Raw genomic sequence first — 16,133 nt, forward strand, 5'->3', positions numbered from 1 at the left:
ATATGCATCTGTATAAGCTTGGATGATCAGATCATTTCCTTTGGGATACCATAGACCATATTCCGCTGTGCCCTTAAGATACCAAAGAATTCTTTTGACAACAATAATATGAGATTCTTTTGGTGCTGCTTGGAATCTTGCTACTTGTCCAATTGCCTACATCACATCAGGCCGGGAGGCTGTCACATATAAGTGACTACCAATCATGGATCTATACAACCTTTGGTCCACATCCTTTGACGAATTTTCTAAGCTTAACTTGCAACATGTTGCCATGGGGGTAAGGATTGGCTTGCAATCTTCCATCTGGAATTTCTTGAGCATTTCTTTGATGTACTTGGTTTGATATATGAATATTCTTTTATCTTGCTGATAAATCTAAATTCCTAAAAAGTATGTCAGTTCACCAATCATAGACATTTCAAACTCACTTTGCATTTTTGTGGCAAAGTCTTCACTTAATCTGTCATCAATGCTTCCAAAGATTATATCATCCACATATACTTCGATATTTGTTAGGTTATCTCGATCCACCTTCACATAAAGATTGCTATCAAAACTTCCTTTCTTGATCCCTGTTGATGTAGATATCTGTCAAGACGAGCATACCAAGCCCTAGGAGCTTGCTTGAGACCATATAGAGCCTTCCTTAATCTTGATTTTTCTTGAGCAAGCATAAGTGAGAAACATCTTGATAGCTTCCATTCTGGCAACAGGAGCAAATGTTCCTTCAAAATCGATTCCTTCAACCTGTGCATATCCTTTGCAGCCTAATCTTGCCTTGTTCCTGGTAACTTGTAAAATTTTTTCCTCGCCTGTATGGATTCATTATTTAATAACCTGTAATCAGTCAACTGTTTTGCTCCCCCTGAACCTATAATGAAACTGCCATCTTGTTCAAACTACCTTCCTGTCAATCATAGACTTGTGCCATATACTATTGCATAGACTCCTCATCTTCAAATTTCTAGGAGTCGATAAGCTGAATTGTTCAGAATAGTGTATCATTTAACAAAACGTCTTGACTTGAGTCATTAATAGAAGCAACTGCTGATTCCTCACAATCCGTTACGAATCATGAAGGCATAACTGTTGGGACCTTATTGCCTTCTTGCTTTTCTTGCTCATCTTGTACTTGTTCATCGTGTACCTATTTTCATTTCCAAACCTTCTTATTCTCGTCGTCAAGCCTTTCTTTCATGGTTGATTCCATCTTGTACCTGCAATTACGAGCTATGTGTCCATAGTTATGACAATTGTAACATTCGATGTTATTCGTAGAAGATTTCGTTTGGTGTCTATCTCGTGATCCTGCAAATTTGCTTCTAGGGTTTTTCTGATAATAGTTGTACCCATCTGGAACTTCACAATCCCTAGCCTTATGTCCAAATTTTTTACATTTGTAACATTTGACATCATCTCTTAAATGATCAAATTTGTTGATATTATGTTGAGTTCTGGAATATCCATTTTTGAAGGATCCCTTGGAATTATATTCATTCCAAACATACATGCAACATTCTGCAGCTCTATGTCCAAACCTTCCACATGAGTAACAATGACCATAAAAGATAGGTTGGTACATGGGAGGAAATCTTCTTCGAGGAATTGTCTTCCAAGGTTCTTCCTGCGAGTCTTGATCTCTTGATTTAGCTGAGAGATCTATCTGCTTGGTAGATTTTGCATATCCATCTTCTTTAATTGTCATAGAAGGACTCGACTTCTTTTCGAATTTTTCTTTGTAACCAAGACCAGTCTTGTCGCTGTATGATCGTTGGTTGCTGATGAGTTCGTCCAAAGTCTTTGAACTGTTGGCGTAGTTTTGAAAAGTTTTTCCATTTTTTACTTCCTTTCGTAGAGCAACTATTTCAGCTTCCAATGCTTCTCTTTCCTTGTTTTTTTCCTTTAATTCTTTCTTGAGAGATTCTTCAATTCGCTTGTATTCTTCAACCTTGATTTTAAGGTTGAGGACATGTTCTCTTTCTGTCTTCAATTCATCTTCAAGAGTGTTGACATGCTTCTTCTCGACTTTGAGCTCTTTGATAACCCTGATCACTTCGTTTTGAAATTCAACCTCAGTCATTTCTTCTTCTTCGTCTCCTTCTTCGTCAGGTGCCTCTTGCTTATTGTGCTTGGCCATAAACAATACTCTTCCGTTGAATTCTTCTTCGTTATCACTGTCTTCTTCAGATGAGGAACTATCTTCTTTGGTGAAGAAACTTTTCTTAAACCATTTCTTCTTGCCTTGCTTGTTGAACTTCCTAGGACCTTTCTTTCCATTTATAACAACCTCATTTTTGTGAGGACATTTGGTTGCAAAATGCCCAACCTCACCACAATCAAAACATATTAATGGAAGTTGACCTTTGAATTCTTCGGGAAGTAGGGGAATTCTTTATCTGAGAGTTCTTCTTCTTCTTCTTCCTTTTCTTCATCCTTACTACTGCAAGTTTTTTCTTTCTGAGTCTGCTTGTCCTTACTATTCTTCTTGGATGTGGCAAATGCCGTTTCTAAGTGAGATGTGTCATCCTCTTCTTCAATCCTCATTTCATATGCCGTAAGAATTCCATGAAATTCATCTATGCTGAGATTGGTCAGATTTAATCTATCTTCCAAGACAGATACCTTAGGGTTAAATCTTGCTGGCAAGGTTCTGAGGATATTTCAGACAACAATTTTCGTTTCAACAGGTTCTCCCAAATCTTCCAATGTATTTGTTGTTTCATCAACACGCTGGAAGTATGCAACAATATCTTCATCTTCCCTCATTTTGAGTTGCTCAAATTTTGCCCTAAAAATTTGAAGCTTTGCTTCTTTCACCTTTGAGTCACCTGCATATATATTTTCAAGCTTGCCCCATACCTCTTTAGCAGTTTTGCAACTCAATACCTTAAGATAAATAGATTCGATAAGCTCACTGATAATAAGATCTTTAGCCTTTGCATCATATACCATATTTTTCTTACCTTGTTCATCCTGGGTTGATGTGAAGCCTTTATCAATGATTTCCCATACTTCGTATCCTTGCGCCAGCAAATGAACTTGCATTCTTCCACTCCAAAGTGCATAGTTATTTCCATTGAACAAAGGAACTCTATTCTTAGTATACTCCATGATCTCGTTCCAGTTGTTAGACTGTTATTGAAGGAACCAAGCTCTGATACCAATTGTTGGAAACACTGAGGGGGGGGGGGGGGTGAACCAGTATTCCTTAGCAATTAACACTTTTAAATCTTTTCACAACATTAGTTAATCTTCAATTATTATTAATGTTTATGCAGTGATAATAGTAAATGAAAGAACATCGTAGGCACAAGAATTTTAGGTGGAAAACCCCCTCCGGGTCAAAAACCACCGAACGCTTTTCTAATAAATTCTTTAATCTTCAGCCCCAACTGAAATGAAAGAAACAACTTCTTAGAATTCTAGAAAAGCATCCTTCTCCAGCTCCCACTGGAAGGACGCCCCAACGCCCCGGTTTCTTCAGTAATCAACTGAATGGATGCCCCAACACCCTAACGAGCCACAACTCGACCTAGCACCAACCTAGCACCACCCTACCACCCTGAAGTGTTCACAGGCCCCAACTTGTAGGCGACTTCATACACCTACCTAGCACCTCCCTGCCACCCTACAATGACTGAAATGAGACAAGAGTGTGGATTCCCGTACCAGGGACAACGATCCACGATACAATATGATTTCCAATGATTTTGACCGAACACCCAATCACACTATGACCTGCAACCCAACTGTGACATCATCCCAACAAAGACTCCTATACCTCCCAATAATGCTTTTTCGACTATAGGTAGATTGACTCTTTTACAATAATGACTCTTCAATGATGACACTTTGGCAAATGACTCTTTTACAACTTTACAATGATGACTCTTGGCCTTGACACTTCTTCACAATATACAGATGGCTGTCATGTCTTCAAAGGATGTCCCGCAGCAATGCTTCCTTTGATTTGTCAAGGCCAGGAGTCATCCGTATATTGTGAAGAAGTGTCAAGGCGACTTCATACACCTACTTAGCACCTCCCTGCCACCCTATAATCTAAGTCACCGGATTCGCCGTATTTAATCCAAAAAATTCGAAATTCGGCGTATTTAATGGTCATTCGAATTTGTTCGTTTCAGTTTGCCGTATTTAATGGCGTATTCGAATTTTTGTCGAATAAATTCGACATTAAAATCGATTAAATTCGTTTATATGCGTTCAAATTCGTTTTTTTCGGGTATGTGTGTTGCTGTTTTAGGCTTTAGCTTAGGTTTCATTGTTGTTTTCATTGCCGCCGCAGACGCACGACAGAGACAGAGACTACACGACTACACGACACCTTGACGGGCTCGGGCTAGGGTTTCATTGCCACCGCAGGCCCGCAGACGCCATAGACTAGTCACTACAGTCTAACTCTACACCTTGAACGCTTGACGGGCTCGGGTTTTTCCTGCCGCGTGCTGTCAGGCTTCAGCTGTGCCTGTAGGCTGTAGGCTGTAACTTGTAAGTTTTTCGGTTTCCAAATTCCGTCATAGTTATTACTTATTAGTTATTAGTAATGGAACGTCAACGAAGTTACGAACCATGGTCCACCGTCCAGTAGATATATCATATGGTTGTAGGCTTGTAACTAAAACTTATGACTGTGTCTTTATGTTACTTCTAAGTTCTATGCTCAAATTATAGCTGCATCTTAAATGTATGCTGAGACAGAGAGTGACACTTTAAGATCCTCCTCTTCACAAGAATGCCGAGACTATATCATGCTATGTTCTCAGCCAAAGGTTGCAATTAAAAATTTCTTATATATGCTCATGAATTTCGTGATGAAAGCTGCAGGCAAACAAATCAATATTAACCCCCAGAAAGGGAAATAGCTTCTGTAAATTGAACATAGATAAACACAAGTGTAAAATTCTATGTGAATTATATTGATTTTAATACCACAGATGTTAAGAAACTGGTAGATCTCTCCACCAAAACTTCAACAAAAAAATATTCTGGTCTAGAATACCATGTAAAAGATACTAAACTCGAAATTTTCACATACCATGATTCTTTGTTTGATCAAACATTGAAAGATAATATACCATGTAAAACCATTTGAAACAAGTTGAACAGAAAGATAGTCTCTTTCGTTGGTATTAGACCAATCATAATGGAATTGCAATGTATTCTATACAGAAAGGTAAGCCAGAAACAAGCTGAACAGAAAGGTAGTGTCTTTCATTGTTATTTCAACAGTCATAACAAGATCAAACCTTTGTAATTTTATGTCAAGCCACTGTAATAAATTATAATGATATCAGCCCAGTTGAAACTTGAGTCTGCAGTTAACAAAATGTTTTAGTGGGCTGAAGCCTGAGAGTACCCAAAGGACAATTTCTTTTGGATCATATGCTCCACTTTTTCTAGGCTCTAGGCTCTAATTATGTTCTCACTGTGTTGAAGGCTGAACCCTGATTTGACTGTGTTGAAGATGACTAACGAAAATGTAATTTCAAAAAAAATTGCAGGCATTTCAGACATTGAAGTGTCAGACATTTCAGACTTCTAAATTCCAATGGCACCCCCAAAGTCAACTGCTGTAGCTTGGAATTTTATCCAAAAAGATGGTTCTAATCTTTCATGTCAGCTGTGTGGACATAATTTCAAGGGCACTTTGACTAGAGCAGTGGATCACCTTCTCGGTATTACCAATGGAAGTGGAGGTGGTGTTGAAGCCTGCACTAAGATCACTGATGAACAAAAAGCCAAAGTGGATAAAGACCATTCCAGTTCATAGATGCAAAGGCAGAAAAAGGTGAATAAGAGGCAGCGAATTGAGAGGGAGATTGCCATGTCTTCCTCCACCATTAATTCAGTTTCAAACATTGGTGGATCTAGTTCTACAGCTCCTCAAGCAAAAACAGGTGGGCCGAAAACATTAAATCAATTCTGGAAACCTGTTGAGAAACAGGAAGTTGATGACGCTGTTGCTGAGTATTTTTATGCATGTGCAATTCCCTTTAATGTGGCGAGGAGTCCATATTTTAAAAATGTAATTAAAAAGGCCATTGATTTTGGGAAGGGCTATGTTCCTCCTGGATCTGAAGCTTTAAGGACAACTTTGCTAAACAGAGCGAAAGACAGAGTGACAGAAAAGTTGGCTGATATTAAAGAGTCCTGGAAGCTTACAGGATGCACAATTTTGAGTGATGGTTGGTCAGATTTGTGTCATCGCCCATTGATCAATGTGCTTGTTTATTGTCCTCAAGGGGTAGTTTTCTTGAAGGCAGTGAATGCAATGGATCAAGTGAAGACATCAGAATTCATTTTTGGAATTTTGGATGAAGCGATTCAAGAAGTTGGGGTGGAAAATGTTGTCCATGTTGTTACAGATAATGCATCAAATTGTGTTGGTGCAGGGAAGCTGATTATGGAAAAATATGGGCAGATTTATTGGACCCCTTGTGCAGCTCATTGCTTAGATTTAATGTTGCATGACTTAGCCAAATTTCCTTGGGTCAATGAAACAATCCGAAGAGCCAAATCAATTTCAAACTTCATCATCAACCATCGTCTCACTTTGAGCATATACAGGAAGAATGCATCAAAAGAGTTGTTGAGGCCTTGTGATACAAGGTTTGCCACTTTTTATATTACTCTGAAAAGAGTTGTTGAGGAAAAAGCGAGCCTAAGAGCTGTTTTTTGCAGCACTGAGTGGGAGAGATCTACTCTCTCAAAAGAAACTAAGGGGAAAAATGTTGAACAAATAGTGCTCAATAATGGCTTTTGGGAAAATGCAAACAAGGTTTTAAAAATTTGTGGCCCAATTGTTAATGTGCTCCGCATGGTTGATGGTGATAAACCTTGTATGGGTTTTGTTTATGAAAGCCTTGATCGTTGCAAAGAGGCCATTGCAACTGCTTTTGATAATGTGGAAGCTGATTACAAGGAGATATGGGATTTAATTGATCATAGATGGAAGATGATGCATAGTCCATTACACGCAGCAGCATGCTATTTGGACCCTAGATTGTTTGGGTTGCCAAGACATAGGGACGAAGAAATCATGAATGGACTTATCCAATCTATTGAGAAGCTAAATCCAGATCCAGAGATTGCAGGTTTGATCAGAAGTCAGTTGAGAGCATACAGGTAAATGTCTATTGAATTATATTCCTTTGCATGCAATTATATGAATCTTGTTGTTAATGTCTTGCAATTATATGAATCTTGTTGTATATGAACTGATTGAGACTCTCAACTTGAATGCATACAGGTTAGAAGAAGGATTATTTGGAACAGTATCAGCAAAGTATGATAGGAGCAAAAGTGATCCAACACTATGGTGGGAATGGTATGGTTCAGGGGCACCAGAATTGCAAAATTTTGCAATGCGTATCTTAAGCCAAGGAGCAAGTGCATCAGCATGTGAAAGGAATTGGAGTTCCTTTGACCACATTCATTCCAAAAAAAGAAATAGACTGTCATCTCAAAAATTAGAAGATCTTGTTTATGTTCGTAGTAATTTGCAGTTGGCATTGAAGAATGTGGCTAAAGAGTCATCCAATTCTTCTACTCCGTGGATCGATCCTGTTCCAAATGCAACAATGGATGATGCTGATTTGTACATTGATAGTGACGGGGAATTCGCTGATGAATCTGGTGCTGAAGCATCTAGCGGATCCATATCTCATACTGCTCTTGATGACATAGAACTTTTTGATATAACAAGTGGGCAACAAGAACGTCAAGAATAAAACTTGTGTTCCTGTTTTAGAGTTCTAGTTTAGTTTTTGCATGAACAATTTGCTAGAGCCTAAAACTGCCAAGCTAGCTGCTACTTTAAAGTTTAAAGTTTAAACTCTCTTTTTATCTAATGTGGAAGCTGTTCACTCTTATTTGATGACTGTTTACTGTTCTATTCGCTTTGATGGTTACATGGTACATCATATTTTGGTTGGTGATCAAATGGTATCTTTTAGAAATTTTCATTATTTCTTTGTCAATATGGTTGACTCATTAGCAATTTTCATGTGCTACATAACTTGCTGATTTTTCCTATACATTTCAAGCTTTTCATCGAATTATGCTTTGACTCCATTATTAATATAATTTCTAACAATAAGATAGTCTTTATAAGTGTATAAATCTGCCCTCTATCTTTAATATACATTTTTTTTTTCGAATTTCTATATGTCGAATTTTATGTCGAATTTTATCGACAAAATTTGAGTTGCCGAACTTTATTCGAATTTCAAGGTCCTCGAACTCGAACTCGAACTCGAACCTGGTGACTTAGCCTATAATAACGGAAATGAGACAAGAGTGTGGATTCCCCTACCAGGGACAACGATCCACGATACAATATGATTTACAATGATTTTGACCGAACACCCAATCACACTATGACCTACAACCCAACCATGACATGATCCCAACAGAGACTCCTATACCTCCCAATAATGCCTTTTCGACTCTAGGCAGATTGACTCTTTTACAATAATGACTCTTCAATGATGACACTTTTACAAATGACTCTTTTACAACTTTACAATGATGACTCTTGGCCTTGACAGTTCTTCACAATATACGGATGATTGTCATGTCTTCAAAGGATGTCCCACTGCAATGCTTCCTTTGATTTGATACTTCTGCTCTTGAATTCTTGCTTGAAGTTGTACGTGCATCTTCTTCTACCTGCATGCAAAATTTGCCTGACGAAACCTATCCCAAAACAAAACAAAATACCCTTCAACTTACCTCTGCATGCAAAACACATGTAAGTGCATCATAATGAATAAATACAAATTAAAATTACAATGCGTACTTGAAGTGTGCTTGTCACTATTGTTGTTGACTTGTTGTAGCAGTAGACGAGAACTCCCACTCTTGATATAGTCCTGGACTCTATGCAAGAATATATCCAAAACTAACCTAAAGATATATACAATAAAACTGATGACAGACCCTATACTTGTGATGGACCAAGTTCTAAGTACAACAACAAAGACCATTCTATCAACTATGACAAGACAAGTAACATGAACTTACAACATCATATAGATTTAGCAAACTTGGTGTAGCATCAAGAATATGTAGCATAAAATGTGTAGTATCAAGAATAGGACATCCGAAAAACTAATTGTGACATATAGAGACATAGAGATATAACCAAGACACTGTATATACTTACGTTGTCCTGCAAAAACATATGTCAGAGATGATACTCAAAATTCAAATGTAAACACTAATCATACATACCTTGCTGTAGGAGACTTACCCTTGACTGTTGATGTGTGGTCCTTACTGCAGTGATCCTTGAATGCATGCTTTTTCTTGCCTTCTAGGAGCTTGATATTGAATCTGTTGTATCTATCTAATTTCGGATCTCCAGGGTTTGAAATTTCGTCCTATGATAGCCCTCCGAGTCCTCTTTCCAAACCCACAGTTCTAATCAAGACTGGATTCTTCAAGAAAGAGGTATGCCCAATCTCCCACGATGGCTTGATTATAGCCTGGTTCAATAGAGCGAACTTGTATGAAGTGCCACGTGTCACTGTTGCGGCATTTGGCCCTGAAAATGATACCCAACAAACTACAATCCGTCCTCTTTCTGCCACTATTTATGAAATTGGAATCCAATGCTCAGAGTGATGATTTTTCCAACATCCACTGTTTGACATGGAATTCGGGAGCTTGCATAAACCTTAACTTTTCCTTAGATCATATCTCCGAAAATATCGTGAATGAAGATCTGAAATTCGGTCACGAGGTTCATCAAGATTTCTGCTCAAATGGGTTTTAATTTCATCTTCTGAAGCTTCAAAGAAAAAAAGTTATAGCACAAATGCCACAATGACCTGTTTGAAGCCTCAAAATCCTTACTAGAGGAGGATATGAGGGTCACTATTTATATGAATGTCTTGAGTTGAGAGGGTCCTCAACAAGTGAACGTTGGAGGGATTTTAGGAAAAAAAACATTATTAATTATTTACTATTCAATGACCACAACCAATTATGAGTGCTATGCCACAACCCCATAGGGTTTTAGCCCACTAACTGGAGTTACTAACTTCAAACACGAATATCTCTCAAACCGTTAAGAATTACGTGGCGTGACATATATCAGTGGCACTGGAAACATGTCGATGAGTAGAATCCGTCTAGAAGATCCTTGACTCAGAATAGAATAAGTTGTCAAGTCAAAATGCCCATGCAAGATCGAGGTAGCCCCTAGTGCTGCTTGGGTTGACATCAATGACAACCACTAATCAATACTTTTGTGCCCTGATTTATTGAAAATCATTATGAAGATTATTAGATTGTGGAATTGCACAGTTAATCATTGGATGACAAGTAGGTGAATGTTCCTAGTGGATTGAAACTTGGTTTTAGCTATGTGATTTTACCTATTTCCTTCCAAACCTGCACTTGTGAGATAATTCAAGTCCAATAAAGTAGCAAGCTTAGGGCAACTTAGAGATTCCACCCACTGTAACCTTAGTGGACACCGTTCTCACTTTAGGCCAGCTCTCCTTCGGATGGTGGTGGATCTAGGTAAACAGGCTTTCGAACTGCAATTACTAGTTCTCAATCTGGGCCATGCAAGCCCATAGATCTTGGGTGTGTAATTGTTGAAAGGTAGATGCTAGGGCATCACTTTTTAGCCTCCTTGAGGAACGATGTAGCCAAATCGGGAATCACATAGACTCCATAGCCCAAGGGTAAGGCACTGGTCAAAGAAAATTTGATGATCACCTTTATTTTCCTTCTTTTTTTCTCCTCTTAAATTTTTTGGCCCCTCTCCTAGACGACTTAGCTAGGGTTGCTTGCGAATTGCATTAGAGGAGGTGTCTTTCAAAACTGTTTGGATAAACATCTGTGTTGGTGTCTCCTCTAGTAGTCCTCCAGTTTTAGAGCAATTACCATGGTTGGTTTGTGAGAAAACTCAAGTCCTAGCTCCAGCTTTGAAAGCTTATCTTGAACGTCATAGGTTGAGAGTTCTTCTTGAGGGTCATTTGCACATAAAATTATGAGAAATCAATCATTCTTGACCCTTTCCCTATCCTAGCATGACCTAGTGAGTACATAGGAGGAATTCCTCCCATGATTAATCTCAAACCCTAGGTCTCGCATAGCTTTCTTCCCAGGTTTCTTTAGTGGACCATAAACCCTATTTTGAAGAAGAATCATCTTGGAAAGCTCCTAGAGAAGTCTTGCCTCACTTTGGAAGTCTTGATCCTAGACATACTCATCAAATATTGAATATTCATAACCTTAGGTCTTGACTCTCCTCTTAGGTCTTTCTTGGAGAGGCTTCCTAGCTTCTCTTGAAGCATTGAGCCCTAATCAAGGCTGTAGGGGAGCACCCTCCCCCCCTTGAATCTGCTCCCAAGTCACGCTTTGCTCGGGAGCGGATGGGGAGCGACCTTGGGAGCGTACTCCCTTAAAAATAATTATGCTCCTTGTTTTTAAGGGAGTGATTAAGGAAGTGGTCGCTCCACGACAATTCCCTCTTACTCCAGGAGTGAAAAATTAAAGGAGGGAGCGGTTGCTACCTCCTTTAATTTTTCGCTCTTGCTGGCGAAAAAGCCGCCCGGCGGACGGGGAGGGAAGGGGAGGGGAAAAAAGTTAAAAAGCCCTCCTCCCCTCCCATTATACATCATTTGCCTTTGTGAGAAAGTAAGAGAGAGCTTGGAGCTTGAGTTGACGAGGGAGATTGAGGGAGCTTGAGGAGCTTACAAGGGAGATTGGAGCTTGGGATTGAAGACCAAAGAGGTAGGATCTACACTCTAATCTAGCATTTGTGTTTTTTATATGTTCATTAATAAATGAAAATGTTCTCTTCTCCCTTTCCCATTCCAATTCCTCCATTTTATTGTAGGCAAAAAACTTCAAACATCATAGCTATATGGCTTGGCATTCTCTTGTTTTTGGTTCCTTTCTTTGTTATTATGGTGTTGGAGAGTAGAAGGAGGGTTGATCATGATGAAGAGGATAAAGAAGTAGGTTTTAGTGGATTTGATGAAAACCCTGGAGAGGAGGAGCACCTTGGTGAGGAGGAAGATGAGAGTGGAGATGAGGGCACAAAAACCAAATCCCATTGTGGAAATATGTTTCTAGGCCTGAAGGAGGGAAAGGGGTGGAACCACTAAATTTACATGTCTCCATTGCAAAAAAACTTACACAGGTTCATAAACCCATGCCACGAGGCACCTCTGTGGGAAAAGGCCATGGGATGGGGATAAACAAATAGGAATCAGAGCTTGTGTAAGTGTGTCAGCAACAGAAAGAGCCAAAATACATAAGGGAAGAGGAGGAAGCCCAATACAGATCTAAAAGATCAAAGGGTCTCTTTGAACATAGCCCACAATCACATGCACAAAGAACTCCATCAACATTCTCCATGGCAGTGGATATGGAGGCACAGGAACAAACATCTCTTTAGGGCGTAGAACCATATCAGATTTCCTTGGCGGAGGGTGTAGGAATGATGTGGATTCAAAAATTTATCGGTTTCTCTATGCATGTGGGATACCGTTCAATGTTCTTCTCTCATCTTATTGGCATGAAATGGTTTCTGCCATTAATGATGCCCCCAAAGGATACAAGAGCCCTGGGTATGACAAAGGTAGAATCGTGGGACTTGATCATGAAAAAGAAAAAATAACACATTCTTTGAGTAAAATGACAAATTCTTGGAATGAGCATGGGGTGTCCATTGTATTTGATGGATGGACAAATGTAAAAGGCAAGCCATTAATAAGTGTTCTTGCTGTGTTTGTTAATGGTACAATCTTCCTTTCAGCATATGATTACTCAGAAAAGTTCAAGACTGCCATCAACATTGCAGAACCATTACTTGAAACAATTGAATGTATTGGGCCATACAATGTCATCCAAGTCATCACTGATAATGCTGCTAATTGTAAGGCAACGAGAGCAATTATTGAGGATAGATACCCCAACATATTTTGGTCTGGGTGTTTGGTTCACACAGTGAACTTTTTGATGCATGATATTATTAAGAACAAAAACCATCAATACAAATGGATTGGTGATTTGTACAAGAGGCAAAAAATGATAAAATTTATTACAAATCATAGCAATACCCATGGGCTTTTCTGCAGTCACTCAAGATTGGAGCTATTGAAGATTGCGAATTCTTGATTTGCTAGCTATTACCTCACCTTCAGGCACCTTTGGAAAGTAAGAGAGTCATTGGCTAGCATGGTATCAAATCAACACTGGCAGGTGTTGTCGCACATAATGTCTAGGCATCGCGACAACGACTCAGATTGGGCGCTGTCACACTGATCCCCAATCACTCTGTTTGAGTTGTCTCCCAATAGTAGACTAAGGGCGGTAGACCCTATGGAAATGGAAAAATGAAAGATTAGTTGGGAACCAACCAACCTGGGAGACACAACGAAGAAACCAATACTTGTTTCAGATTGCGCAAGAATTTAAGGATTCAAAATGATTTGAAGAAAGTGATACCAGTGCCTTGTGGAGTCAATTATCTTGCAAAGAAAATAAGGTTCAAGTAAAGGATGAGAAACTGCTGTTGAAAAGACTCGACTGTCTCATATGCAAATGCAAAATTAAAACTATGTGAAATGCAAGGACTTGGTTAATTTTAGTTAAATGAGAGCCTAAAATTATTTTTGAAATATGTCTTAAATGTTACTTAACTTTAGACTTAGAAAGGTGGTGATTTAAATGTGAAAGCAGGTACTTATACCAGCACTGCAAAATGTAAAATTTGCACAAATAATTACTAAAATGCACAATGGACTGAAATGTAAAACACTGCAATAAAACACTTTTAAATCCAAAAATTCATTTTGTATGAAATACCCAACGAAGATCATTAGATGCATAAGTACAACTAGATTAGTCCTACTTGCATAAGCATGTAAAAAACAAATGAACTTCATAAATTAAACTAAATGTTTTAAACTCAGATCACATTAATGAAATATCAGTCTAGTAATCTGCTCTTACATCAAATGTTAAAACTAGCAATATATTCTAAAAGAACAGTGCTGTAACCATGCAATATTCAGAAATTTCTATGTATAACACCAGAAAATTTTAAATGACAAACTGATAACTACAATTTAGAAAATTTCTGAGTTTAATTCTTTCTGATCTATTGACGTATTGGATCTAAAAAACTCAAAAATAAAACTACTGAACAACAGTAAAACAATTTGTAGAAATTTGTTTGCAAAAGTCACTGAAACTAACTTCTATTTCTGCAATTAAACAACAGTAAAAATGTAAGTAAATTAAATCTGCTGCTAAATTCAGAAAATTTCACTATTTTTTTAGTAAATTTCTGAGTTTAATTCTTTATGTTCTTTTGAGACAGTCGAATCTTTTCAGCAGCAGTTTCCGATCCTTTACTTGAACCTTATTTTCTTCACAAGATATTTGACTCCACAAGGCACTGGTATCACTTTCTTCAAATCATTTTGAATTCTTAAATTCTTGCGCAATCTAAAACAAGTATTGGTTGCTTAGCTGTGTCTCCCAGGTTGGTTGGTTCACAACTAATCTTTCATTTTTCCATTTCCATAGGGTCTCCCCCCCTTAGTCTACTATTGGGAGACAACTCAAACGGAGTGATTGGGGATCAGTGTGATAACCCCCAATCTGAGGAGTTGTTGCGGTGCCTAGACATTCTGTGCAACAACATTTTTTGGCGCCGTTGCTGGGACCAATTTATTGGACCTTGGCTTTACAACATTCATCTACACATTTTCTGTTTTTTAATCATTTCTTATCCCATCAATGCCACATTTTCTGGTGCCATTATATTTCTTCATCTTTTCATCACCTTATCTTTTGTTTGCACTTTAAGCACCTGGACATTTCGGTTGGTTTTCTGTTTGGGTGGCGACTAAACTTATTCATCCATTATTCCTCATACAAGAAAACTTCCCTTATATCCATCTGCTTCTCCCTTACTGACCTTTTGGTTTTTTCCTTTTGGATCTTAGAGCTAGATTCATGTTCAAGTGGCGACTCCACTTCTTTCATTTCTTACAAAAATTTCTGCTAGAAGCTCGCTTCTTGGGGATCTCTTGATTTTCTTGAGCAGGGGTCTCTTTCTAGCATCCATTTGGTCCCTCCTTATCCCTTTAAGGAAGTCATCATGGATGACTTGTTTTCCCCGTGTCATTTTACTAACTTTCTTCATGATATGCCGGAAGAGGCCATTCATAAATTGCCTTTGTTCTCGAGTGGTGATTCAACCACTGCTAGAAAGCATTTCTCTAGGGTTACTCATATAGTAACTAGATATTGTCTTCCTTCACAATATAATCATGAAGATGTCAAGATGCGTCTATTTGTCTTTTCTTTAGAAGGTGATGCTTTGGATTGGTTTTATAATTGTCCTAAGGATTCTTTCGCTTCTTTGAATTACATCATCAATGCTTTTAAAGGTAGATATGGAAATCAAGGTGGCTTTCTTTGTGCCCCTAGTACTATGCAAAAGGATGAAAGTGATCCTATAAAGAACCCAACTATCAACGAAATATTTCAAGACAATTCTCCATATCAAAATATGCCATATTGCAGGCATTGTGAATGTTCTCATGATGAATCCAATTGTACCGTTGCAAAACAAATCCATGATAATGGAAAAGCAGAAACAAGTTGTCAAATTAGTATCGACAATGAAAGGGAAAATGATAAGCATCTTATTAAAGAACTAAAGCAGCTGGTAAAAAACATGGAGCTTAATCAAGAAAAAATTATAGCTGATTACACCAAGGATATGAGAACTTTGTACACCCAAATAGAAAAACGTGATGAGGAGATAGAAATCATGAAAATTAATCACTCTGGTCACATAGCCACCATAGTAGAAAAGTGTGCTCAGAAGATGGAGGCTATGAGGAATGACATGCAGAATCATCATGAGAAAGAAATGAGTATTATACAAGTAAATCATAACATAATGATGAAGGACATGGAAGTTAGTCAGATTTCTCTTCAGAACAGATTGTTAGCCATGGAGGAAAACCAAGTGCAATTAATGAAAGATATGGAAGCTAGTCAAATATGTTTTTAGAATAAATTATTGACCATGGAGGAAGGCCATGCCAAGGAAATAAATGCTATGA

The 16,133-nt window shown here is 38.2% G+C and overlaps 2 protein-coding genes across 6 annotated transcripts in view; both read left to right on the forward strand.

The window, feature by feature from the left end:
• Nucleotides 1-16,133, forward strand: part of LOC149164337 (NF-kappa-B inhibitor-like protein) — a 202,672-nt gene that overhangs the window by 51,952 nt on the left and 134,587 nt on the right. The gene's annotated exons all lie outside the window — the stretch shown is intronic.
• LOC149164338 (uncharacterized) lies at nucleotides 5,529-8,167 on the forward strand. Its single transcript, XM_089430905.1, has 2 exons — nucleotides 5,529-7,146; nucleotides 7,271-8,167. Exons 1-2 carry the CDS (start codon nucleotides 5,792-5,794, stop codon nucleotides 7,749-7,751), a joined length of 1,836 nt encoding a protein of 611 aa, XP_089287031.1. The 5' UTR covers nucleotides 5,529-5,791; the 3' UTR covers nucleotides 7,752-8,167.

The sequence above is a fragment of the Pinus tabuliformis genome, chromosome 5_1 (genome assembly GCF_031772625.1).
Source record: "Pinus tabuliformis cultivar Carrire ecotype Pingquan chromosome 5_1, CPIR1, whole genome shotgun sequence".
Lineage (NCBI taxonomy): Eukaryota > Viridiplantae > Streptophyta > Pinopsida > Pinales > Pinaceae > Pinus > Pinus tabuliformis.